We start from the raw sequence: 27,650 nt of genomic DNA on the forward strand, positions 1-27,650 counted from the left end.
ATTTGGGGACAGAGTTGTTCAGATAAAGCATCGAAAGATGCATTACCGGTGTCTCTTCTATGGCACTGATATAAACTGGCAGTATGTAGCTCAAGGAGAAATATCTAAGTTGACCTTAGGAGGGTGTAAAGTAGGGAGTCGGGAGCAAAACCGGATTGTAATGATCACAGAATGATCTTAGAAAGGTTGGCAGAAGAGATCATAGTAGATGTGAGCAAAGCATGCCCAAAACAAGTTGTCGATAACAGTAAGGGAGACATCATAGGGTGTATCAAAATTGTATAACCTTAAGATAAGAAACAAGGGGTAATATGGCAAAATGATGAAAAACAAAAGCACACAAGGGAGAGTGTGAGAATCAGTAATGTCAGGCATCTAACAAAATCTCATCCCATCAGTCTTGAGCAGAAGCTATCTACTGTGGGTAAAGTCTGCTTGTTCTGAGGGACTTGAAATAGCAGTCTATTTCTGAAGGTCATCTGCTTCTGAAGGTTTTTTCTGTTTTTTTAGAAAACCGCTACTTAAGATCCCCAGTGAGAGTATTTTTCTACACGTCTTCAGCCAATAATTTAGCTTCAATGGGCATCTTTTTCCTCAGAGGTCCACCTCATAATTTAACTGCAAGGTCAGTTGTTAGAAGGCTCTGAAGAAGACCTTCATTGGTGTATTTTTCAGGGTACTCATTCTTCAGTTAGAAAGAGGGGAGGGCTTCTGAGGGTGGTATTTTAGGGAAGGCTTCTTAAACTTATAGATGAGCTGGTTCTCACAATATTTTGTTATGTCTGCATGAAGCAAGGTTGACCCAAATTGATGAAATACTTGTAATCACATGGATCTTCTAGTTATTGTTTCATAAAGTGAATAGTCTATGAGTTACAGAGGGAGCTAATCAGATCTGATGGCCATCAGAGCTAAAGGTAAAACTCTTCATCAAGGAACTCAGAACCTCAGAGAACTGGGCCAACTTAAGATCAGTAATACTATTTTTATGCTCTACATTTCCCAAAGATTGTGAAATTTTTTATCAAAGGGCTAACACACTATAAAATTCTTTTTAACTCTTGTAGTGTGAGGTAACATTCCCCAGGTGGGAAAATTATAGTCTACAATTTCTTAGTCACAGTCACAGCAGTGGTCTTTCTGTACAGAAAGGCTCAAACCCATCCAAAGAATTTACAGTTACAAGCACATATTCTGAACTTTGTGAGCTGGGCCTGATCCACATATATTCCAGAGACTCACATCCCACTTGTACAATGTTTCTGGATATGGTAGCAGGATGTGAGGCAGGAGCCAGCCACATCCCCAGCTACAGAGGAGAAATTTTCCCATTGATTCTTATTCAGAGACTATTTCCTCTCTTCTATGGTGGTAATGTTTTACGTATGATAAAACATTTTTGTCAAAGGCCACTTAGATTTGGGGGCATAGTTGGTATTCCAGAGACCATTGGAATGAACAGAGGTTCCCAATTTTAGGCAACGTTTGTTTTCTAAATCTGAGGCTAAATTTTCTATGTCCAAAATGAATTGGATATATGTGCTTATTGATCTCCCATATTCTGAATTATTTCTATGGACAATGACAAAAATGCCACCTGATTTGCATAATGATCTGCCAACACAGTTCCCTTTGCTTTGTGGAGATTTTTACTTTACTAGAAAAATAATCCATTGTCTAAAATATTCCATGAATCCCCCAGTCTCTCAATTATAATTTAGCATTTTGTCCTGCGTGTTGATGAATCAATTTAATACTCTCATTAGATAGGGTCCATTCTTTAGTAGAGACGTCATGTTCCAAACAATATACCATATTTTTAAAGAACTGTAATTTTTCCTTTACAGCCTTATGATCTTCCGCTGCTAGTTTCTGCTAGTCTTCTTAGGGGCTTTTTAGGTCAGGTGAAAATAAGCTTCTTGAAGGAGAATTGAATCTCTTGAGAATGTTGTATTTTAAATCATTATACAAGTATTGGGAGAAAGATCAGGTGCCTCCGTGAATCCTTGAGACATTCTGTGCAATTATGTTGTTAATTATTTGAAGAGAAGGCAAATAAATATTGACTTTTTATCTACTAGACACTACAAAAGGGAGCATAGAGGTCTACAATTGTAAAGTACTTGCATTCAAGTGGAACTGTAGATAGAAGAGTATTAGGATTGGTTGCAACTAGAAACCTAGGAATAACATTCTTATTAATGACCTTCAGTCTTTAACAAGTCAGCATCCCCTTCCTTTAGGCTTCTTGACAAGCAATATGGGATATTACAGGTACTAGTACAATAAACTGTTGTAACTAGGAGGTCATAATTGGCTTTATTCTGTGAAAAAGTTCTGGCTTTAGGAAGCAGTCTGGGCAATGGTTTGGAAGACCGCGTGAATCTTTATAGAACCCACTTTCCATAATACGCTACACATTCACAGATCAGCTAACTCACAAATGGTCAGATCAGATAAGGCTAAGCCATCTACATTTTCCAGAGTCATTATTTGGTAAGTCCAGGAAAGTCACATGTAGCATGATTGTGAAGCTGCCTTCCAAGCAGTTCCTCTGGAATTTCCAAGAATAACCCTTCAAGTGCACTCAATCTCACAGTTCTTTTTCCATGAAAGATATCTTCCAAGTAGGTTGGCAGGTGTGTTATCACAAAGGATACACGAATGTGTTTCCTCCAGTGGCCTAATGTGTAGACAAAAGCTGAGACATGAGGCAGAAGTAGATCAACTCAAAATAGCCCTGACAGCAACAGTTATTACTCCAAGAGACCAAGTACATTTTATTACAGCAGAGTTCAAGGTAGAAGAGTAGCATTTCCATCCAGTAGAAATATGCATTTTTGTTCTCCTGTGTCTGTAGATTATTCTTCTTCTTCTGAAAGTGGTATCAGATACAATAGCTACCTAGGGAATCGAAAATCAGAGTTTAGTGGCCGGGCATTGTTGCTCACGCCTGTAATCCCAGCACTTTGGGAGGCCAAGGCAGGTGGATCACCTGAGGTCAAGAGTTTGAGACCAGCCTGGCCAACATGGTGAAACCCTGCCTCTACTAAAAATACAAAAATTGGATGGGCATGGTGGTGCATGGTGGCGCACACCTGTAATCCCAGCTACTCAGGAGGCTGAGGCAGGAGAATCACTTGAACCTGGGAGGTGGAGGTTGAGGTGAGTTAAGATTGTACCACTACACTCCAGCCTGGGCGACAGAGCAAGACTCTGTCTCAAAAAAAAAAAAAAAAAGAAAGGAAGAAAGAAAATCAGAGCTTAGTGTATTGCTTGCCGAGCAAGAAAGGTCCACATCTCTTAAGAGAGGAGTCTCACGGAACGAAGCTGGATACGATGACAAAGCAGCTTTGTCTAAGAGAGGTAAAAGCCAGGTGTTAGTCTCTGGCTGGCTCTAAAGCAGTTCGTAAAGTCTCTCTTGGGAAAGGCTATTTTTTGATACTGTGTCATCAGCCCTCAGAGCGTGATCCCCAGACAGGTCCAGGACACACTCTATCATGTCTTGGCAAGCTCTGGGTCACCCAGCGGGCAAAACCATGCAGGCTTTTTCTTTCACACACTGGCAAATAAAAAGAGCAAGCATGATTCCATGTAAAAATGTATATTTTTGTGTAAGAAATAAATGCAAAATATACTTCTGCAAGACTACTCAGCAAACTACTAACAGAGGCTGCCTCCCCGGAAGGGCCTGAGTGGCAATCAAGGGGCTTGTTTTATATGTGGTGTTTAATCTCCCACATAGTAAATGCATAGCAAATATTCATTGAGTGAATGCATAAATGAAAGAATAGATACGTTAATGAATGAAAATGTATTTACTGATGGAATGAAACAATAAAAATAATATTTAGGGCAAGTTGGAGTTTAATGAATTGCACAGACAGTTCATTCAAGAAGCTTAGCAGTTGCTAGGGGAGATTGAGGGTCAAGGGAGGTGTTGGGGGGGCTTTTATTTCTCACATCATATTTTGTTTTCCAGGGTTTCCTCATACCTTGATATGTTCCCTCAATAATACCTCTTTGATCCCCATGACTTTCAAACTGCGTGTCCCTGGGGATGGCCTTGGCCGTAAAAGCATTTCATATTGTGAGCAGCATGCGGACTACAAAAGACCATCTGGGACCAAGGAAGAAATATCCTCAATGAAACCAAAAGAATTCACCATCACTCCTGACTGTGGCACTATTCGCCCCCAGGGATTTGCTGCTATCAGGGTAAAGTGCATGGCCTTCCTGCACACACAGCTAAGCAGCTGAGCCTTCAAAATAGCCACGGGCCCTCATCTAGGGTTTGCTCTAGTATGTCCAGTGTCAGCAGAAGGGGGTGCCTGTCAATTTACAGGGAAACGTGGGCCTATAAGGAAATAAACCAGACACAAATACATTGGGCAAAGCAATGGGCACTGCACCAGTGGCTTTACCTTAATCTAGATGCATTGCCTTCACCAGAAGAGTGGGTTCTAGGCATTTCTAGTGAAGCCACTGCTATCCAGACAGTACACCCAGCGGTACTAATATAAACAGATTTCACAACTTATTGATACTTAGGTTTATCTTTCCTTCAGACTCAGATCCTTTAGATACCAATAAATAGCCACACTTACGCCAAAGATGATATCCAGTTTATTCAGCTTTGTAATCCGAATCCGGGCTTCATTCATGGTGGCTGTGGATGTGATATCACTAACAGCGCCTTATCTTGAGTTCTGCAGGAAAAGCCATGAGAATTCGGCTTCCTCATCCTGAGGAATACTCATCCTTCCATGTTTTGTCTGCAATTAGGATAGTGCTTTGCCTTGGTTATCGCCTCACAGTGCCACCAGTGGAATTATTTCACCCTTAACTGTCTTCCCTCTTTTCTTTTGCTGTTGTTGTTGTTGTTGCTTCCCAGATATCTCAGGAAGATTTTAAAAGACATAGTGTCTTGCTAGCAGCCTTCTGCCAAAACTACTTGTTCTTCCTTCTAGCCACAGCCCAGATACATAAACAGGGGGTTACAGTCACACTAGGATTCTCTGTTTCTTTCCAAATCAATGACTTCATCTTCACTTTATTTTTCCTTTATATTTGGAAAAGCTTTCTCCAAACTCCAGTTTTCCCTCCTGATCTGCACTACAGCCAGGTCTGTGTGGACTCAAATTTGCATCCAGTGATTCCCTCTGCAACTGAAAACATTTTAATTAGTACCAGATACATAATTTATAGATAGAAAAGCCTTAACCCATGCCAGAAGCTGTTTTCTAGACTTTCAGCTATCTCTTCCAGTACATATAATTTTGAAGCAATTAAAAATCGTAACAAGGCTTCTGAAAGCCTAAATGTACAGCTTCACAGCAGGAAATAAAAACACAGGATAAAATGTTCTGAGCCCCCCAACAGCCTCCCTTCACCCTCAATCTCCCTTAGCAACTGCTAAACTTCTTAAATGAATTGTCTGTGCAATTCATTACTGCTTAACTCCAACTTGCTAGAATTGGAATCTAAGTACCAATGAGTTCTGAAATCTGTTTATGTTTTGACCATGTTCTATTGTCCTCAAATAGACCTTTCTTTGGAACTTTCTATTTTCTGCTGTAATAAAGAATGTGGGATGGTGGGGGCAAGATTTTGGTAAAGCAGACTGATTTCTTACACCATTTTCTGGAACTGACGTGGTTATTTCCACTTATTTTACTGTAAGATAACTTGTGCTATAGTGTTTTACTAGTATATTACATTTTCATAATTCATATAGCCCAGAGGTAGGGAACAATTTAAAGTGCAGTAATTAAAGTTGGTTTGATATTGCTCATCGTTCATGCTCATTTTTCCCCTTATGCAGATATGTGGCTTCTTTGACAAAACCTCAGAAATGAGCAAAGCCATTGTACTAAAAGCCATTTGGTTTCTACCCTGGCCTTTGAAAACACTCAGCATGCCCTGACCCCACAAGGTGACTTGTTCAACTAAAAATGTAAAATGCTATATATCCATAAAGCACTTAGAAACCACTCTGATCAGCGTAGTCCTCCTGAGGCTCCTCTCCCCCGTGTAGGGAGAACGTGCTTTTTAGAAAAGCAACTTGTCACCTTTTTCTTTCCAGGTGACCTTATGCTCCAACACTGTACAGAAATACGAGCTGGCACTGGTGGTGGACGTGGAGGGCATCGGAGAAGAGGTGCTGGTACTCTTAATTACAGCAAGGTATCGCTCCCCAGCTTGCTCTTCTCCCGAGTCGCCCCCGAGCCTCCAGTAATGGGCTGCCTCCCAGAAGGCAGCTCGCCTGCCAACCCAAGCACACTGGGTTTCTCCTGCCTTCCTGGGAAGGGAAGTTGAATCTGACATTCAAATGACAAAGCAGCAAATGTTTCTAAAGCACCTTTGGCGGAGATAAGAAGTGTGTGTGTTTTGTAGGGTTTAGGCAGAGAATCCTAAGAATAGTGAAGAAACGGGTCAGATCCTCTCTAACGGGTTTGACTTTCAAAGTATGTAACCAGAAAGGTTTTAGCAGGAAGAGGTGAAGAGTTGCTCATTTTTATTTTCATCTTTCAACATAGTGCTCCAGAGTTATGCAACAGGAAGGTGTTGCTGTCAGTCCTGCAGTGGAAGATCCATAGAGCCAAGAGGTCCCTGCCCTGGGACACTGTTGCTGTGACTTGAATTTCAGGCTAGCAGTGGGCCCCCAAGATGAGGCTCATCTTTAACAATGTATACTCCTCAGAACCGTCTCCAACTCCTCTCTCTTTTTGAGAGAGGCAGCCGGGTTAAAATCCTGGCTCAGCCATTTGTTGACTGTGTCTTTTTGACCAAGCTACAGTCATTGCAGTAGTGCTGATGATGGTGATGGTGTCATCGACTAATAATGATGTGATCCGGAATAAAATCCTGGGGCCACACTCTTCCCAAAGCAGTCAGTGTCCAGATCTGGGACTTTAAGTTGTATGTATGCAAATGCTATATGTAGGAAATAGAGAAAATGACTTAGTAAAACTGATAATCATGCTAATATGTCAATCTCTGTAATTCTGATCTCTTGTGAATCTTAGGAAGACATACACTTTAAAGATGGGGCAGATGTGCTGGTTGGTGGGGAGTTAGTAACTGACACCATTTCACGTGGCTTGGGCTTGAATGAAAATAAATAGCAGTGCAGAAATAACTTAAATCAGGGTTCCCACTGTGACCTACTTAGTATTCCTTCAAGACCTATTTTTTTCCTTTGTTTACAAACAGTAAAAACCCTATTGTGGTCCTTTCTATGCCCAGGTTTGCCTTTCAGTCTAGTCCTCCATTTCTTGTCTATGCAGGCTTATTCAGATACTTTCTAGCCCCTTTCCCTACAGCTATCGATAGGAAATTCTAAATTAAAAAAAAAAAAGGTCTAAAGAGGCTATGAGTTTTCTACTTATATTCTGTGACCCAAGTCAAGTAGTATAAGCCCTCTCAGTCACAATATTTCAGGTAGTAAAGGATTAGCTTCAAGAAAGTCACTGGGTCAACAGACAACTTCCATTCCAGCTAAAAATGAACACTCATGCAAAATCACAAACTTTGCGGTTGAAGAAAGGCTCTTTTATGTCCTTATTTTTGGAGTAATCTGTAGGAACTACTCACTGACTCTTAACAGAAGAATTGCTTTTAGAACTGCAGCCTCAAGTAACTCTCTCCAGAGAGCCAGCAGTGACAGCCTGCCATGATTCTGCCACAGGCTCACTCCCTCTTACTGGGCACTTATCTGGTGCTGGGCTATGCCCTTCCAGCACCCTAAGAAGAGTTTATAACACCAATATCAATCCCTAGAATTATCCTCATTTTACCTATGAGAGAAATGAGACTCTGAGACAGAAGGCAGCTTGCCCAAGCTTACACAGGTTGTACTTAGTAAGGTCAGTCTTTGAAGCTGGCTCTGCAAATTCAAAAGCCGGTACTCTTCACCATTGCACTATACTGAAACAATGACAAAGGGTAGGATAGACATTGAGAGTCACAGACAGCAAATAAAATCCAAGTCACCTAATAATAGACCAATGGCAAACACAGGGCTTCAACTCCTCTTTTTTCTGCATACAACCCTCCCTCCCTCTCCCCCCACCTCACCCCCTCCATGTCGGCACAGTGACAACTCCATCACAGTGCCAGTTCTGGACCAAGCAGCCACCTGAGCCTCTGCATCCAAGACAGCTGTTCTGCATAGGAATTAGCATTATTATTGTTATTTAGATGATGTGAGCTGTCGCAAGTCCTTGGGGGGCTTTCTGACTGATCCAAAGTGTCACAGCTAGTTAGGACCACATGCTGGTGGCATTGGCCCTGTTTGGCATGGAAACAGATTCACTACCCTAAGGATCTTGTGCCATGGGGACCCCTTGCCCAAAGAAGGCCAAATCTATAAAACAATGGAAATGTGAGTCGTTACCCACCAGACAGCTGTTCAAGGAGTTCTGCTTCTAGTCCTTTTTTGATTAAAATGTGGTGACTGGGGGCCAAGAGACAGGGAAGAGAGGAGGAGAGAAGCTTTGAAAGTGACTAATGTGGTTATTAGAGAAAAACTACTATGTGACACTGACAAATGTATCTCGCTTGGGGCTCTGCATTTTCTGTATGTAAACAAGCTCTCTGTTTTGAATTGTGTGATGGGCTCCTCCGAGCAGGTGTGTTGTACCTGCCCTCCACCTGGTGAACACAGAGGTGGACTTTGGGCACTGCTTCCTGAAGTACCCATATGAGAAAACACTCCAGCTTGCCAATCAAGATGACCTCCCAGGATTCTATGAGGTCCAGCCTCAGGTGAGTTCCTTTCTCTTCTCCTTCTTCAGTATTAATGCTTCTTCCATTGGGTTCCCTTGATGAGAAAGAGAAATCCCTCTGAAGTGCCACATTCCTGAACACATGACCTTAAGTAACGCTGATTTTTAACCCTTAGATAGTCTAAGGATGGGGTTATAAAGTCATAGTTGGATTGCTAGCTGCATGCCTGAGCAGCTGCAGGTGTAAACCGTTGTTAATTTCCCAGAGAAATTACCCTTGATAAACAAGGGAAAGTGTCAATTAAGCCAGCATGCAGAATTGCACCTGCAAATATTTGCCTGTGAACTAACCATGCATGGGAAATGAGCTAGGAGTTTTCATTATGTCCGTGGCTGTGATTTGAATGGCATTAGTAAGTAATGCAATATTTATAAGTAGATTTGTTGGACCAGAAAGCTAGAGACAATACAGGAATAAGAAAGCAGGAATTATCTCTTCATGTTTTATGAAATGTGTCTGTCCATATGCCACTACACCTGGCTAGGTGGGAGACTAAGGAGTTAAACACAGATGGATAAACAATTTTTTAAAAATCTGTAGAGATTAGAGTAATGGAAGGTTACTACTGAGATGCAGTTTACCAAGAATGCATTTGGGTATAAAACTCAGTTATAGAAGTACAATATTCTAACTAAAATGTATGCAAAAATGTCATATGGGGGTTTATTTGGCTACAAGATCGATGGGAGTTAAAACAGCAATATGGAGGCCACAGAACCAAGGCAGGTTTAGGCTGCAGCAGAGAATTACCACCTTTAGGTAAAGGAAGGCGATAGCTGCTGGTCAGAACACAGCCAGAATTTTGTCTTCAGATGTTGTCATTGTATTTTTCTAATGGAAACTTGAAGAAAAAAAAGCGTCATGTTCACAGTAACCAAAATGGCAATCCATGGCATCTGCAAATCCAATCATATGTGTGTTTAATCTGAAACAGAATAGAATTAGCTAGGATAACACAGCTACCTTTCACAAGTCACGGGGCTGTTATGTAAGAGAGAAATAGAATGGTTCTATGGGTTTCTCTGAGACAGAACTAGAAGCCAAGGGTTGGGGTGACAGAAGACAAGGTCTAACATTCAGATGCTCCACAGCAGGCCAGGCCAGGCCAGCCCTGCACAGTGCGTGATCATTTCAAGAACTCAGAGTGGAGCGTGCATTTGGGGTCAGGGGAAGTTGTTTCTGCACAGCGGGGCTGGGCATAGGATGAGGCACTTGCCTTGGGCACAAAATTTAAGGGGGAAGCCAAACACTCAGTCAAGATACTTAGTATTTCCATGCCATATTGTAAGAAATCAAAATTAACTCCAAAAAATCCATAATAAACAAGATATCAAAGCCTAGGTAAAGAGATCAGTCCGACCTCAGGCTGTCATAAGGCTCGGCGGAGCACTGCGGCACAGGGAGGAGTTATACTGGGCCATGTTAGGCCAGACCAGATGCAGAGAGACTGTAGCGTACCGCAGGCAGGTGACACCTGCATGCTCTGTGTTCCTCCCCAGCAGCAGAGGCTCTGAGAAATCGTTCCCAGGGTTATACAGTGGCATTTAAAGATTTTTATTTGCGTTATTAATGCATAAAAGCTGGTAATATGGTGCAGAACAGGGTTCTGAGAAACACAAATTGGTCAACACTGGACACTTGTTCATTCATTCATTCATTCATTCATTCCTCACTTTAAAAACTGAGCATACGCTTTGGGTCAGAAAGTGGTCATGTAGAGAGGAGAGGCCCAGCTGTGTGCTAAGAAGTTGTCAGCGGGACATGCAGGTGGCATGGTGCTGTCCAGTGCATGCTGTGGAAAAGGACTGCACAGGATGCTCCCTGGGGACAGAGGAAAGGTTCCCACCCTAGAGCCCTTGAGGAGCGGAGGGAGAATTCAGGATGAGTGTGCCAGATGGGTTGACGGGAATGGGCATTCTAGGAGGAGTCACCACAAGTGCAAAGGATTGGAGGTGAGAAGCAGCATCACGGATTCAGGAAACACCAGCAGCCTCTATTGATGGAGCACAAAGGGCGAGGGAGTGGGGGTGATGCGTGAGGGTGCAGAGGGCCAGGTTAAGGAACTTGGAAAGTGGAAAGTGGACCTCTTCCTTTTCCTAAGGAAAGTGGAAAGCTGTTGCCCTGAACTTATTTGTGTTGCAGATAATTCTGCATCTTGCTGTGCTGGGCACTTTGAGTTTTGGGCCACACGCACATCCCACTTAACCAAACTTCCTTTTGGCCAAATTGGGGTGCTCATCCCTATTTTCTTGCTTGAATAATAAGACATTTCTAAAACACCTCTATGGACTCAGGAAAACACTTCAAAATAAGCAAATACGTTATTTGTTCCATGCTGTGCTGTCCTTACCCCTCTGGTTTTCTCTCCCCCAGGTGTGTGAGGAGGTGCCTACTGTGCTGTTTTCCAGCCCCACCCCCAGCGGGGTCATTCCCCCAAGCAGCACCATCCACATACCACTGGTCCTGGAGACCCAGGTCACTGGAGAACACAGATCCACGGTTTACATCTCAATCTTTGGGAGCCAGGACCCCCCTTTGGTGAGAGTCCATTTTCAGAACTGCAATTGAAATTGCTGTGCTTCTTCTCAAACATTTTGAGCTTTCTCATTTGAGGCCCACACTGTATTCACATACACCCCAGTTGCTTGGAGTTGTAGGGTTTTATGTTTTTACTCTGCAATGGTAAAATACCAGTGCTCTGTGACTTTACAGAACCTGTTTATGGCTACATCTAACAGAAGCGGTGTTTTATAGCAATCATCCTTAAACCTAACAGGATACCAGGAGTTTCTCTCTCTGTCTCTCTCTCTCTCTGACACACACACACGTGTGCATGCACACACACTCTCACACATGCCTGACCCCTCTCCAATCCTTTTAAATCAGAAACTCCAAGGGGAGGAAGCCAGCACATCTGTACGGGAGCCAGCACATCTGTATGTTTAATAAGCTCCTTGGTTGTTCCTGGTGCAAAGCTGGGTTTGGGTATCACTGGTTTGTCACCTGTGGGCTGGGAGATCAGTTTCCTTCACTGCTCACCCGAGCTTTTCTTGTATATTGACTTGACTCATGGCTCATATTAGCCTACTCAAGCTGTTAAGAGAAATAGTCTCTCTCCAAGAGGAAGAGGGATTCATGGAAAGCTCGCCACTGCTTAGGCTGAGTTGAAGGATAAACACTGAATCCTACAGGAGGTTGCCCAACAGGCTCTGTATTGCTAGACACGTGGTTTACTTGGGAACTAGTGATGTCACCTTACGTTTCTTTGACGTGACTCTGTTTGCTTAGACAGCGTAAAACACTAGGATTTTGCTTTTATCTCTTCCATATAAGATGCCGTAGATAAGCCACTTAACTTATAAAGCAGCATCACCAAGGTAGGCCACCCCAAAACATGCCACCAGTTCAGGTCCCCCACGAGGCTCACTGTGCCCCTTTCCTACCGCCCTGCACAGATGCAGCCCGTGAGGTTAGCTTGCTGAGCAGCCACAACTTTGTGAAAGAAAAGGGCCACCTTCCTCGGGCAGACACAGTGCCTGGCTCAGGGGACGGGAAGAAGAGAGCAGAGCAAAGTGGATTTCAATCTCCAACCCTCACAACTATGTGCAGTGGCCCTGCCCTGCCACACCACTTGTAAAGCAACAGAACCGGAACTCAAACCCAGCCACACCTGACTTTGAAGTGCTGACCCTTAACCCTGTACTAAGTGTTGTTGAGGCTGGAGTGCTGTATGGGATGGAGGGGACCCAGATTCTGGTTTCCCCTCAATGCATGGCTCTGGGCTGACCTGGGAAAGCTGCTCATCCTTTCTGGGGAGGAAATCCAGGCTGGATTCACAGGTCTGACCAGCATGGCCCTCGCTGTGTTCCTGAGACCACAGCACACCAGTGGGAGGGGGTGCCAGTTCTCATAAGCATCCTCTTTTGCCCTTGCTTTTTATTGAAGGAATGGCTAAAAGTGGCTAGCCATTTCCAGCTGTTCCTGTGTTCTTTCTCTCTGGCGGAACTCAGGTATGTCACTTAAAGAGCACTGGAGAAGGCCCAGTTATCTACGTCCATCCCAATCAAGTGGACTTTGGGACTATCTACGTCCTAAAAGACTCTTCCAGGATTCTCAACCTATGCAACCAGTCCTTCATTCCCGCATTTTTCCGGGCACACATGGTAAGTCATGGGACATGATGAAACACAGCTTTGGCTTATAGGCAATGGCCCTATTTTTGCAACATGTCTTTGAAAATGATCACCAGAAGCAGAGATTTGCATGGTTATGTTGTTGTATTAAACCATGTCATTCCCATCCCCAATTCTTCTTTATTATAATAAATTAACATAATAATGTATGCATCAATTAATAATTTTGTTGATTAAGGGATGCCTATTATAATACTTTTGTTGATTAAGAAACACAATGTGCATGTCTTTTGGTAAACAGGCAAGTACAGTCAATAGAATCCCAGTTCAGGAAGATGCTTCAGAGGTCAACAAGTTCCCCTACTGAACTGTACCTAAGCCCAGCCCCAGCCCTCAAAAAAACACTTTTTAGATGTCTCTTTAACTAGAAGTGCTCCCTTTAATTTGAGTCCTTTTGGCTACACATGTGTTGATGTGTTTATTCTATTTTTGTTCTCTCTTCCTTCTAGCAATATTTTAAGGTAGTTTGTAAGGATGTATGAAATACAGGAGAGTATTCACCAAAAACAGAAGTTAAAGTAAACAGCAAAGACTGATACAAAATAGATGTAAAATGGTTTTAGAAATGGACTTGTCTCATTTCTATGTGCAGTTGACCCTTGAACAATGTGAGGATTAGGGACACCAAACCCCCACGCAGCTGAAAATTCACATATAACTTTTTTTTAGTTTCAGGGGGTACATATGCATGTTTGTTACACAGGTAAATTGTATGTCACAGGTTTGGTGTACAGATTATTTTATCACCCAGGTAATAAGCATAGTATCTAATAGGTAGTTTTTATATTCTCTCTTCCTCCCATCCTTCACCCTCAAGTAGGCCCCAGTGTCTCTTGTTCCTTTCTTTGTATGACATTTGGTTTTCTGTTCCTGCATTAATTTGCTTAGGATAATGGCTCCAGCTCCATCCATGTTGCTGCATAGGACATAATTTCATTCCAGACATATAGACCAATGCAAAAGAATAGAGAGCCCAGAAATAATGCTACACAGCTTACAACCATCTTATCTTCGACAAAGTTGACAAAAGCAATGGGGAAAAGATTCTCTGTTCAATAAATGGCATTTGGATAACTGGCTAGTCATATGCAGGAGATTGAAACTAGACCCCTTCCTCACACCATATGCAAAAATAAGATGGATGAAAGACTTACATGTAAAACCTAAAACTATAAAAATCCTGGAAGATAACCTAGAAAATACCATTCTGCACATGGGCCCTGGCAAAGATTTTATGACAAAGATTCTAAAAGCAATTACAACAGAAACAAAAATTGACAAATGGGCCCTAATTAAACTAAAGAGCTTCAGCACAGCAAAAGAAACATACAACTTTTGACCTCTCAAAAACTTATCTGCTGACAGCCTACTGTTGACCAGAAGCCTTTCCAATAACAGTCGATTAACACATATTTTCTATGTTATATGTATCACATACTGTATTCTTACAATAAAGTAAGCTAGAGAAAAGAAATGTTGTTAAGAAAATCATAAGGGAGCAAAAACATACTTAGTCATTAAGTGCAGGTAGATCATCATAAAGATCTTCATCCTCATCATCTTCACATTAAGTAGGCTGCTGAGGAGGAGAGAGAGAAGGGGTTGGTCTTACTGTCCCATGGGTGGCAGAGATGGAAGAAAATCCACATAAAAGTGGACCGATGCAGTTCAAACTCATGTTGTTCAAGGGTCAACTGTATTTCATAATGACATTTAGACCTGCTAGTCTTCTATAAGCTAGTTTTTATTTTCTTTTGCACAAGAACAGACATGAAATGGTGGGGGTTTTGTAGAGTTTAGGAATTTCTAATTCAATAATTGAAAGTATTCTTGATTTTAGAAATAGTTTTCTAAATTTAAATATAAAATGTTTAATTGTATAGCCCTCTGCCTATCATCAAATTATTGCATTTGGATGAGAACTAACATTTAGTTTCAGCATTTGTCAGATATTTCTGAATAATCAAGTATTATTAATTTCATAAAATTTAAGGAATGGCATTTTCTGCTGACTTGTGACAGCTCACCAAAGACATTGGTCCCAGCTAGCAGCCATTTATCGTCATTATTTATTTTTATTATCATTTATCTTTACTCGTTATGAAGGCAGCCACTTTCACATACAGTCACTGGTCTTTTTAATAGAGGTTTTCACACAACTCCAATCGTGCTGTAGCACTGTGTGGATCTCATGTAAAGAATATTGTTTCATAATGTTTAAAGAAAAATCCTATAGAAAAGACATTTTTACTAGTCTTTATCCAATTAGTTAATTGATGTGTTTGGTAGAAAGCACAGGGTACTGCTTAGGAAGTGTTGCTTCCTGATTCAGTACCGAGTTGATGCTGGGAGAGGAAGAGTCAATCTTTGTCCAGTGAGCTGAGATCACACCACTGCACTTCAGCCTGGGTGACAGAGTGAAACTCCATCTGAAAAAAAAAAAAAAGAAGAAAAGAAAAGTGGTTTCAGCTTCAAGTAGTTCTCATAGGGGAAAATTAAACTCTTATTTCAGCTGAGATTTTTGTTGGATGTCCTAGTAAATATGATATTATTAACATTATAAAAATTGAACTATGCTAATTTGAAATTTACTACAGTGGCAGGAAACTGAAAAATTTCAACTTGATGTACAGTACCAAACCTTCAAACGCATTCTTACAGGAATTACTAAGCATTAGGAGAGAGCTTCAATTAATAGTTTATTCCCCAAGCCTATTACAAATTCAGGTGCTGGAAGTTCTTCTCTGTTCTTGTTGGATGCTGTGACAGGAGGGGCCATTCTCTGTCCTCTTTTGGCCATGGGTGAATGTCAGCCCTTCTCAGATGTGGCACTCACTGTCAGCCATCTGTCACACTCAGCCTCATGTGCAAGCACACAGCACAGCACCGCACCACTGTGATTAGATTTACCCTTCGCAAGAAACATCTGTTTGTTATCAGCCAGAGGGGTCAGGAGATGGGAAGCCAGAAGCCTACCTCCACAGTGATATTGGAAGATAAATGACACTTAGAGCAATTTGGAATTTCTCAGAAACAAATACTATACAAAAAAATGATTTTTAAAAACACCTGGGACCTCTTCACATAGTATGGAAGGAAGAAACAGTGAAGATTATGTTTTTTATATTCTATTAAAACTTAATTTATTTTGAGTGCAAAAAAAGTTGATTAGTACAAGGAAGAATGTTCTGTGACCTGGAGCAGTAGGCTCTCCTTTGCTTTGGAATGCCTGCGCCTGGAATATCAGCCTCCACCAACAGTTCCCAGCAGGCTGACTTCTTTGAAACAATCAAATAAGGCACCTCTGGTTTGAAGGAGTAAAAAATAAAAATAAAAATAAAAATAATCTCAGAATGTGGGAACGGAGAATGGCAAGGCCCTGTTGGCAGGAGAATGCGGGCTCTGCTTGTATGCAGGGAGCTCTATCAGGAAGAGAGACTTTCCCCTCCCTATGAGCAGCAGAAATAAGGGTGAGGATACAGCAGTGCCCCAGGGCCCTAGGGACCTCAGCACTGGGCTGGAGGACAGATGCCTCCTTTTAATGGGTGCCCCTTGCTAGGCAGAGGAAGTACCTTTCTGGGCACTTGTTTGGAAGCATCTGGAATCATTTTCTTTTTGCTCTTGGCTCTAATTCAGCCTTGGCTACCTTTAGCTCAAACCTTGGGTCCAGATGTCAGTGACACCTTGGGACTCAGATGGCACCAACACATCTTTGTAGTGGCCTTCTGCCTCCATGATCTGCAGAGAAAGGCCATTGTAATGAGATACTTAGAATTTCTGGATCCAGGAAACAGGAATTCAGATGCCTCATCCAAGCATGGTTCTTTTAAAACATTTATTTTTTTTTGTCACTTGCCACAGCCATATACAGTGATATGACAGCAAGGGAGAATTATTGGGCTTTCAAACCTCCTTCAGACCCTCAGCCACTGGGTTATTTCCTCATTTAAGTAGGGATCCCCTTTCTGTATGTATTTGTTGATGTGTCTGTCTCCTTTAAATGACAGTAGTCTCTGCACTGACTTTCCAGCACCTAGCAGCTGGCTTAACAATTATAATGATGGCAATATGGTGATACTACGTTAATTCTGACTAACATCTATTTCATTCTATTTGCCACTTTATATACAGTATTTCATTTACTACAATTCTGTGAGAAAATACTATTATTATTCCCATTTTAACTAGGTAGAAATAGGTTAAGTTAATTGCCACAACTTGTAAGTGGCAGGGCTGGTTCTGGCCCCAGTGGTCTGACTTCCGATTGCTTCTCTTTTCCTCTGCGCTAATGAACCGCCTAACTTTGCCTCAGCAGTAATTATGAAAATGGACTTGGAAATGGTGAAAGGAGCACGGTTTCATGTTCGTAAATGACCCTTTAAGGTAGACACACCTGAAGAGTAGGATTTGTTAAAAGGGCAGGAGAAGAAATTAAGGAGTATTTCTGAAGTACAGAAAATGACTGGATACACTTCATTTTATGCAGAGAGGTGTTGAAATGTACCTATATAAATTATCTCCACAATGCCATTTTTCAGCCAACCAAAATGCCTTCAATTGTATATCTGAAATAAAGACACATAATTTACTTTTTCACTTTCTTTTTTATCCTTTGTAGTGTAACATAGAGCATTTAGTTATGTATGTAAATGTGTGTAAAAATTCTTCACTACTGTAGCTAGTTGACGTTTAAAATTCAAAGTTGTGTCCCCTACTTTAACAAAAGAAATAGACAAACTCAGAAAGAAATTGGCTGGCAGGCATTTAACATCAAGGGAGATTGTCAGTGCCGGACTCTATCCATTTTCGGAGAGAGTGAAAATTGTGGCTATTACCAGAGACCTCATTTTAAACTTCTTATAGCAACTTGTCCGTAGAAAACTGCAGCTATGCCTCGTACACTGCATCACCCCCGCATACTGGGGCTCACTGTAGATCTGGAACTCTGTCTTCTCCTTGGGGAATTGACTGTATTAGAAGATTCCATGCTAGAGACATTTCTAATAGACAAACAATACGACTCCAGGGCCTTTTGACAGATGACATCATTAAGCTATTCCACCCCACAATGTGTGTGAAGAGGAGATAGAATGGGCTGTTTCTCAGGCTTCAATGAATAGATTAGCTCTGCCCTCTAAATTGTTACATCTGTGGAGGGAAATGATGAGGAAAAAGGCATAAGGAAAAAGGAAAGAAATGTACATGAATCAGACAGCAACTACAGTTGTTAAGCCTCTTTATATTCTTTTTGTTTCTGATGGGTTTTACAAAATAGTAGCTTTGTTTCCTAAGATGAATTTACAATATACTATTTAGTTTTTAGCTCACAGCCCAACTCTTGTGTTAATGTGATTCATGCCTAGCACGTGCTGTGTTCTCAACACATACCCACTCCCCTTAAGGTTTGCAATGTCCTCATTCAGCAGATCAGATAACCAAGATTCTCTTGGTTAAGAGAACTGGCCAAGGTTGCATGATAAGAGTCAGCCATCACTCAGCTTCTCTACATTTTAGTCTATTTTCTGTTTGTTCTACCACAGAAGTATTTAATTCTGGAGGTCAGACACTATGTATATGAAACATATTTTAATACAGAAAAAAATCAAGAGATATAGTTGATACAAAAATTAACACTTGTTAATCTTTCCCCACATTTATTTACCTCAGATCGTTTACTTAAAGAAATCAAATATTAACGTCTATGGAATTCCATAGATTCTCCTTGCCAGTCCTATGTCCTTTCTCTCTGCCCGGAGGCAACCATATCATGAATTTGATGTGTGTCCAAGCCATGTTTTTATATTTTATTACATAATATATATTATATGTATTCATAAATACTATATTTTGGCATTTTGTTGCTTCTAAAATATATATAAATCATATCACTGTATGTGACATTCTGCAACTTATTTTTCAGGCTCAAAATTATGTTTCCAACATCTATCCATGTTAATGCCTATAAATCTAGTTATTTCATTTTAATTGCTGTGCATACTCCATTTACCATTTATTATGTCTATTTCTTTGCCTACTTGTTGACAATTGGGTTATTATAACAATGCTGCAGTGAACAGAATACTTGTCTCCTTGTGTACATAGGCAAGAGTTTTTGGGTATATACAAATAGGGAGTATATCTAGGAGTGGAATTTGTTGACTCTTCAGATAGGTACATTTTCAACCTCATTAGATGTCGCCAAATTACTCTCCAAAGTGATTATATCAATGTGCCCTTCCAGGAGTGTTTGAGATATCTATTTATGTAGTGGCTAAAACTTAGTATGGTCCAACTCAAGTTCTTGCCAGTCTGAACATGAAATGATATCTTATTGTAGTTTTAATTTGTATTTCCCTTATTACTACTGAGATTGAGAATTTTCATTCGGGTGTCCTCTTCTGTCAATTATCTATTATCAATTATTTATTTATAGATGTTATATATTGTGGATACCAGCCCTTTCTTTGTAATGAAGTTTTGAATTTTTTAAAGGTGTTTTTAGTTTTGATGTCAATTTTATGAATCATTTTCTTCACTGTATGTTTTCTTTCTTTCCTTCTTTCTCTTTCTTTCTTTGTTTCTTTCTTTTCTTACTTTCTTTTTTTTTTTTTTCATGTTCTTACTCTGTGACCCAGGCTGGAGTGCAGTGGCACAATCACAGCTCACTGCAGCCTTCCACCTCCCAGGTTCAAACCATCCTCCCACCTCAGCCACCAAGTAGCTGGGACTACAGGCACACACCACCACGCCATGCTAAGCTTTGTAATTTTTGTAGAGATGGGGTTTCATCATGTTGCCTAGGCTGGTCTCAAACTCTTGGGTTCAAGCAATCCACCTGCCTCAGCCAGCGCTGGGATTACATGTGTGAGCCACTGTGGCCAGCCATATCTGTTTTCTCTATATGGTTTAGGAAATCCATCCCTGTCCTTCTATTTGAATAGGTTTAGACTCCTATTTTTCATCTCTTTAATCCAGCTAAGTTGATTTTTTTATCTAATGCAAGTAAAGTCTATTTTTTTCATGAAGAAAGCCATTCGTCCTATCACCAGTTCTTGCATACTCTTTCCTTTTTTCATGCATTGATATTGCTTCCTCTGTTATACTTCAGACTTAATGTGTGCCTAGGTGGGTTTCTGAGCTTTCTGGTATATTCCATTTATCTATCTCAGTGTCACTACCCTTACTGTCTTAAAAGCTACAGCTTAACGATAACAATAACACTAGTTATGTATCAGGCGCTGTTCTAAATCCTTTTGTATGTATTATTTTACATGATCCTCAACAACTTGATTAGGTAGATTTTATTATTATCTCTATTTTACCAATGTGGAAAATGAGGCACATGGATGATAAATAAGTGGCTCAAATTTGCACACCTAGAAAATAAACACTGGAGCTTTACTATGAATATCTACTAGGATTTCTTTTATGTCCTTTAATTAAGGCTTATAATTTTCTTCATAAAGGTCTTACACATCCTTTGTCATCTCTCCTAAGTTCCTTTTTGTGAATGGTACCTTTTTGCATTGAATTTTCTAACTAGATAATAATTTATAGGAGCACTATTGAATTTTCTTGTATCAGCTTTCAATCTTGCCACACATCTCTTCATTAGTTCTGTTTGTAGACTTTTATCTGCAAGTTTCCTTTTCAATACTTAATTCTTTGCTGCTTTTTCCTGACTCATTGCATTAGATAGGCTTTTCAATGCAATGCTGAATAGTAGAGGTTAGAGTAGATGCTCTGTCTTATTCCCCACATTAATGAGAAAGCCTCAAATGTTTCTTTCTTTTTTTTTTTTTTTTTTTGAGACAGAGTCTCGCTCTGTCGCCCAGGCTGGAGTGCCGTGGCGCAATCTCAGCTCACTGCAAGCTCCGCCTCCCGGGTTCACACCATTCTTCTGCCTCAGCCTCCCGAGTAGCTGGGACTACAGGCACCCGCCACCACGCCCGGCTAATATTTTGTAGTTTTAGTAGAGACGGGGTTTCACCATGTTAGCCAGGATGGTCTCGATCTCCTGACCTCGTGATCCATCTGCCTCGGCCTCCCAAAGTGCTGGGATTACAGGCGTGAGCCACTGCGCCTAGCCAAATGTTTCATTTTAAGCATAACATCTCTTATAGGTTTTTGGTAAACATCTATGTCACATTAAGAAAGTTCTAATCCTTTCTTATTTGTTATCATTAACGTGCTCAAATGTAATGCATTTCCTGTATCTATTCAGAAGATTATATGATTTTTTTCCTTATCTGTTACTACAACAAATTAAATTAACAGATTCTCTAGTTGTGAATCACTTTTACATTCCTAGGATGAATCCAACCAATTATAATATACTATTATTCGAGTATGCTATTGATATGATTGCTATCATATTACTTATATTGTTGCATTTGTTGTTTTACATTTTTTTGTGTTGCATTTCTCTGGTTTTGATATCAAGAATACTGCATTCTTAGAATGTGAGTTATCCTTACCTCTTTTTTTAATCCTTGGAAAAGATCTTATGTAATCTTTATATAAAGTAGGATCTATTGCTTAATGATAAAACCGTTTAGTCTCAGGATCCTGGTGTGTCTATGGATGTTAGGAGATGCATGGAAATGTATGGAAATTGTAACTAATAAATCATTTTCTATAATAACTATTCAGATTTAAATTTTTCTAGAATTTTTTAATTTTATCAAAGTTTGCAAATATATTGGTATAAAATTATTCCAAATATTGTCTTATGATTTAAAATGCTAAAAAACATGGAGGAAACTTAAATGCATATTACCAACTGAAAGAAGCCAACGTGAAAAGGCTAAATATGTATGATTCCAATTATATGACATTCTGGAAAAGGCAAAATTATGGAGACAGTAAAAAGATCAGTGGTTGCCAGGGGTTAGTGGGAGGGATGGATGAACAGGCAGAGCACAGAGGAATTTTTGGGCTGTGAGTCTATTCTGTATCACTCACTAGTTACCAAAATAGTTGGTTGATTTTTTTCTTCTTTTATTTCTTGTATTTCTCTGCTTTTTTGTGGTTATGTTTCTTTTTACTAAATTATGTCTTTCTAATGCTGGAGATCCGTAGTTTATGATGCTTAATTTAGCTGAGCATATGATTCTATTTGATGGTTTTTCTCTTTTCTTTCGACTCTTTGAAGATTGACCTCTGGCATTAATTGTTGGTGATAAAAATTTTGCTGTTAGTCTGATTATTGTTCCTTTATAAGTAACTTGTCTTTTCTCACTAGTTGCTCTTAAGACTATGTTTTTATCCTTGATTTTCTTAAATTTTCTCTTTAATGTATCAGAGGATTTGAGCCTTAAATTCTGGAATGTCTCAGCCATTATCTCTTCAAATGTTTCTTCTCTGACATTCTTTCTGTTACCTTCATTAAGAAAACACACACACACACACACACACACACACACCAGTGTGTCTATATTATATATAATATATATATATATATTCTTGTACTATCCTACATGTCTATTTTTATTTTACTTCTCATATATATTTTTCACCTCTTCATCTCTCTCTGTTGGCTCTTCAGTATGTTTCAATTTGCAAATTCTGTCTGATTTTGGCAAGTCTAAAGTTTATTCCATCTATTTACATTTGCAGTTTAATTTTAATGACTACGTTTTTCAATTCCAAGATTTGTAATTGGTTATAGCCACTTATTCTTGAGTCTTATCTCACTGCTATGGTTTCACAATCTTTGTTTTATGTATGTTATCCTATTCTGTATCTCTTTAAGAATCTCGGGTGCATTTTCTAATCAATTTCAGTTTGCACTATTGATTGTTCTAGAATGAATTCATTACCTGATTGTTTGCAGCTGTTCTTCTGAGCATTTGGAATTTTAAATTATAAATCAATCTGGTATGGGGGATGTTTCTTTCTCCTTCTTCGTGCTCACACCTTCTTTTCTAGCATTTTTACATTTGCCTTCAGCCTAGACAGAGACCACTAATCCAGAATCAAATTTGGGCTTCTCCTCCCATGGGGATGTTGGAGAAATCACAGATTCAGTCACTGCAGTGGCCAGTGGCTTGGCCTCAGGTTTATCTACATAGCAGTCTCTACTTTAACACCACCATGTCCACCAGCACTGGCACAGTCCGTGTATAGGGCATACCTTCAGGAACATCACAACTTTGTTCAGCCTTCTTTCAAATGCCGGGAGGCTGTCTTAGCAGAGGACATTAGGCCTCATTCCTTGCTTCCTGCAGGATCATTTTGGTTCCTGTTTCTCTTTCTCAAGCTGCCTCTACTGGTTTCAGAACCTAGAGCCCAGTAGGTCTGTAGGTTCAGGCCTCTCTATTGTTTCTGTTCTACCTGTGGCCCATATGATGTTTATCTTGGTTTGGAGTAAAGCTATACCTAGTTCTTCATTTTCTCAAAATTGCGCCTCTTTTTCTATGTAAGGGACATGTTTTAAAGCTTCAACTCGTTGATTTATAGTCAGCCCTCTTAACTACTTTTTAGTGTTTTGGGTATTATCACATGAACACTTACAAAAGGATGGTAAAATGTGTTTTCAGTTGGCATAAGAGAGCAGAGTTCTTTTTTTAACTTTTACTTTAGATTCAGGGGTGCATGTGCAGGTTTGTTACACAGGAAAATTATGTGTCATGGGGATTTGGTGTACAGATTATTTTGTCACCCAGGTAATAAAATAATACCCAATAGATAGTTTTTTGACCTTCTCTCTCCTTCCACCCTCCACCTCAAGTAGGTTCCAGAATCTTTTTTTCCCTTCTTTGTGTCCATGCGTGCTCAATGTTTAGCTCCCACTTACATGTGGTATTTGGTTTTCTGTTCCTACATTTTTTATCTTTGCCTTAATAGTGAAAAATCTATAAAAGAAACTCACATGCATATCAAAACAGTGAGATATCATCTCACCCCAGTTAGGATGTCTATTATTAAAAGGACAAAAAATAGCAAATACTGGCAATAATGCTGAGAAAAGTGAGCTTTTATCCACTGTTAGTAGGAATATAAATTAGTACAGCTACTATTGAAAATAATATGGAGACTTCTCAAAAAACTAAAAATAGAACTATCCTATGATGCAGCAATCCCACTACTGGGTACTTATCCACAGGGAAGGAGATCAGTGTTGTAGAGATGGCTGCATCCACATGCTTACTGCAGCACTACTCACAAAAGCCAAGATGTGGAACCAACCTAAGTGTCCATCAACAGATGAATGGATAAAGAAAATGTGATATATATATACAGTATAATACTATTCAGGTGTAAAAAAAATGAGATCCTGTTATTTCCGGCAGCATAGATGAGCCTGGAGGATATTACGTTAAGTGAAATAAGCCAGGCACAGAAAGATAAATACCACATGTTCTCACTCATATGTGGGAACTAAAAGAAAATTGAGATCATAGAAGTAGAGAGTAAAATTGTGGCCACAGAGGATAAGAAGGGTAGAGGGGAGGTGGAGAAAGGAGAGGTTGGTTAACAGATACAAAATTACAACTAGATAAGAAGAACAAGCTCTAGTGTTCTGTAGCACTGTGGGGTGACTGGTTAACAATATTGTATTATATATTTTCAAATAGCTAGAACGTGAACGTTGTCAACACAAAGAACGATAAATGTTTGAGGAGCTGGATATGCTAATTACCCTGATTTGATCACTGCACATTGTATACATGTATCAAATTATCACTCTGTACTCCATAAATATGCACAATTATTACATGTCAAATAAAAATGAAAAAATACATCATTTAAAAAAGAAACTGACAGGAATAAGGGAATAAGAAGAGAAGAAAATTCTAGTTTATCTTAGTAGGCATCTATTCCTTTGCCACATAAAAGTCATGGCCATTCTAAAATGGATTGGGTTCTTCCTGAGCCATCTGAAGTGACCCATTTAGTGCCAAAGAGGATAACAGTGATAACAGTAATAATAGTATTAAGAGACTTCCAGAAGCAAAGGTTTGTGCTTAACAGAGAGCTGTGAGCCCCTCACCCCCACCCCCAACCCCACCTGAGACCTTTTTCATTTTGCCAAAGCTAAATGTAAAAGCCAAAAGATAGATTCCAGCAGTTTATATTGATTATAAACCACACTGAGAGAAGGAAAGCTATTGATGGAATGTTACTTAACGTGATGGGTCAGCACCTTCCTTGAATTTAGAATGAAAGCTCTACTGATTGAATATGATTCATCTGAGAATAATATGAAGCCAAAATTAAAGGAGGGAGTTTGGTTTCCTTGTCACTACGGGCTGTCTAGAAGACAAAAGGAAAATACCTTGGTCTCCTGCATTCCTTACAAACCTGTCCATCTTCATTTTGTCTGTCTCAGCTCTTAGTTTTTTAAAAATATTTTTTCTAACTAAATTATACAGCTAGCACCTATCATTACAAAAGGACATTAAGGTAAAACTTCCTTTTATGGATCTATTGTGGGTTTTATTTAAATCCCACCTTCTCTCCCCCATAAAAATTTATGCTTCTTCCCCATTACCAGCATCATCATCAACCCAATTTATGTCACTTTTAAGAGATGGCTGTCATGGTCATTATCAACTAAAGCATTTACTCTTCCTGTTTTGTGCACTGATAGTATACAGTCATATTCAACATTAAGCCAGTACAAAATCAAATAAATGTTTTTATGTAATGAACAAAAACAAGAAGAAATGCATTAAGAAGCATAGTATAGAGATTTATTAATGATATTAAATCCCCTACACACATCCATCTAGATTATATGATGTTTATCAAGGAAAAAATTATATTCTACCTCTTTCATTTTCTCTTCTCTGTCACAAACAAAAGGACAGAGACTGAAGAAGTGTATGTGACATGATAGAACTCTATGTAGGATGGCACCTGAAGTATGTCTTCTTTTAATGTCAGTTGCAATGAAATTGCGTGCAACAATAAGTTTCGTGCTTTAGAAGGAAAAAATCTCCCTCTGGGGTGTTAGAACATTGAATTGAGATGCATCTGGGAGGGAAGGGCAACATTATATGAGGGCAGACGTGATCATGTACCATGCACAGTTGCCTTACATATGGTAGTCATTCAACAAGCAGTTATTCAGTGTATGAGTACTGAGATAGTATACTGTACCATCAAAAGTGAGGATGTTGTTTTCAGACAGATCTGAAATTATCCTGGTTCTGCATTCACTAACTCTAGGCAAGTTATTTAACCTTTCCGAGCCTTTGGTTCCTTCTCTTTAAGTGGAACTAATAATGGCATTTAGGAGATTAAAGATGCAAATATATGTAAAAAGTACCTGTTGAAAAAAAGCATTCAACAAATGGTAGCTTTGTTTATTAATGTTGACAGACAAAAAGAGCCAAGTGAAATGGCATGTGAAAAGACGTAACTTTTTGTGGCACTACATTTGAAGGTCTTTTATTTTTCTCAGATAAGGAAAAGGAAAACAAATAAGGGACTTTCAGGGAGGCCTTAAGGTTTAGAACAAACTGATCCATGTAATACAGATATCTGTGAAATGCGAGCTCTAATGCTGTCTTTTCCATACTCTTGACTTGTTTCTCTTAATTTTTGACAGTGAAGCCATCTTATAAAATATAAAACATCTGTATTGATGAATGCACATGTGTCCTTCCGTAACAAAGAAAATGGGTTAAGAAATAATTTACTATTTAGAAAATTTAGGTTCATTAACTTTCTGATTTTCTATCTTCTTGTAGCTTACTTGTTTGTAAAGATGCTTCCTAGCACTGTGTAAATCATGCCTGTGTGCTCAGGAGCTGTCCTGTTTCCTTTTATTTAACCATCTTTCCTTTTATTTTAACCATCATGCCTTGCATTTGATCTGACACCTTTCATTGAGTCTTGAGAAGGTGATGACTCTCAAAAGATGATGGTCTTTGTTCAAGGATGCTAAGCTAGTAACCTAAAACATTATTGGTACATATTACTTGAAAGCAATGTGAATGAGATATACTTCCCTCCCTAATAATCAAAGTCCATTAACCTCATAATTTTTACAGACTACTTTTTCAACAAATAGAGAAATCAAGCAGTAGAACAATTGCTTGACCAAAAGGGACTCTTAGCACATCAGGGTTCAAGGCCTTTCTATTTAATCTATCATTCCAAACTATTTCCCTCTAAGAACAAGGAGAAAAGCTGGACAAAATGAGAAAATCATGAGTTCGAGAAACCGGGGAGCAACAAAGCTAATGACAACGCAAAAGGAAAAGAAAACCAAGAGATGTATGCCCAGCATTTAGGAATGCTTTTCCTATATGGCTCCAGAAGACATTGAAAAGTTAAAAGTAGCTTTCTAAAGACCTACATGTCCAGGGAGATAAAAATTGGAGTCAGGTCAGGCTAGGGAGATAAAAATTAGAAGAGGATGGGCTCTGGTAAAATGTCCGGACTTTTGGTTGGGACTCTGAAAGGATGCACACTAGGAACAAGGATAAACTAGAACAGACCCTCAATTCAAATCATGTCAATCTCCACCTGAAAGATGGAAATTCTAGTTCCCCCAACAGCTTTCCCAGAAGCAAACCTATATCATCACTGGAAGAAGAAAACTTTATTCTAGGCCTCAAAATACCTCTACAATTTGTATATACAATATCCAATAGTTAGTCTGAAAATAACCAGGCATATAAGGAGACAAGACAACTTAGTAGAAAACTAAAA

The 27,650-nt window shown here is 39.6% G+C and overlaps 1 protein-coding gene across 1 annotated transcript in view; it reads left to right on the top strand.

Moving 5' to 3' along the window:
• HYDIN (HYDIN axonemal central pair apparatus protein) overlaps positions 1-27,650 on the top strand; it is a 488,520-nt gene that overhangs the window by 226,416 nt on the left and 234,454 nt on the right. Inside the window, exons 18-22 of the mRNA XM_063654515.1 lie at positions 3,983-4,218; positions 6,086-6,186; positions 8,634-8,769; positions 11,164-11,328; positions 12,801-12,953. Coding sequence (XP_063510585.1) covers positions 3,983-4,218; positions 6,086-6,186; positions 8,634-8,769; positions 11,164-11,328; positions 12,801-12,953 — 791 coding nt within the window. The remainder of the gene's footprint in view (positions 1-3,982; positions 4,219-6,085; positions 6,187-8,633; positions 8,770-11,163; positions 11,329-12,800; positions 12,954-27,650) is intronic.

Source organism: Pongo pygmaeus, chromosome 18, assembly GCF_028885625.2.
Source record: "Pongo pygmaeus isolate AG05252 chromosome 18, NHGRI_mPonPyg2-v2.0_pri, whole genome shotgun sequence".
NCBI classification, from domain to species: Eukaryota; Metazoa; Chordata; class Mammalia; order Primates; family Hominidae; genus Pongo; species Pongo pygmaeus.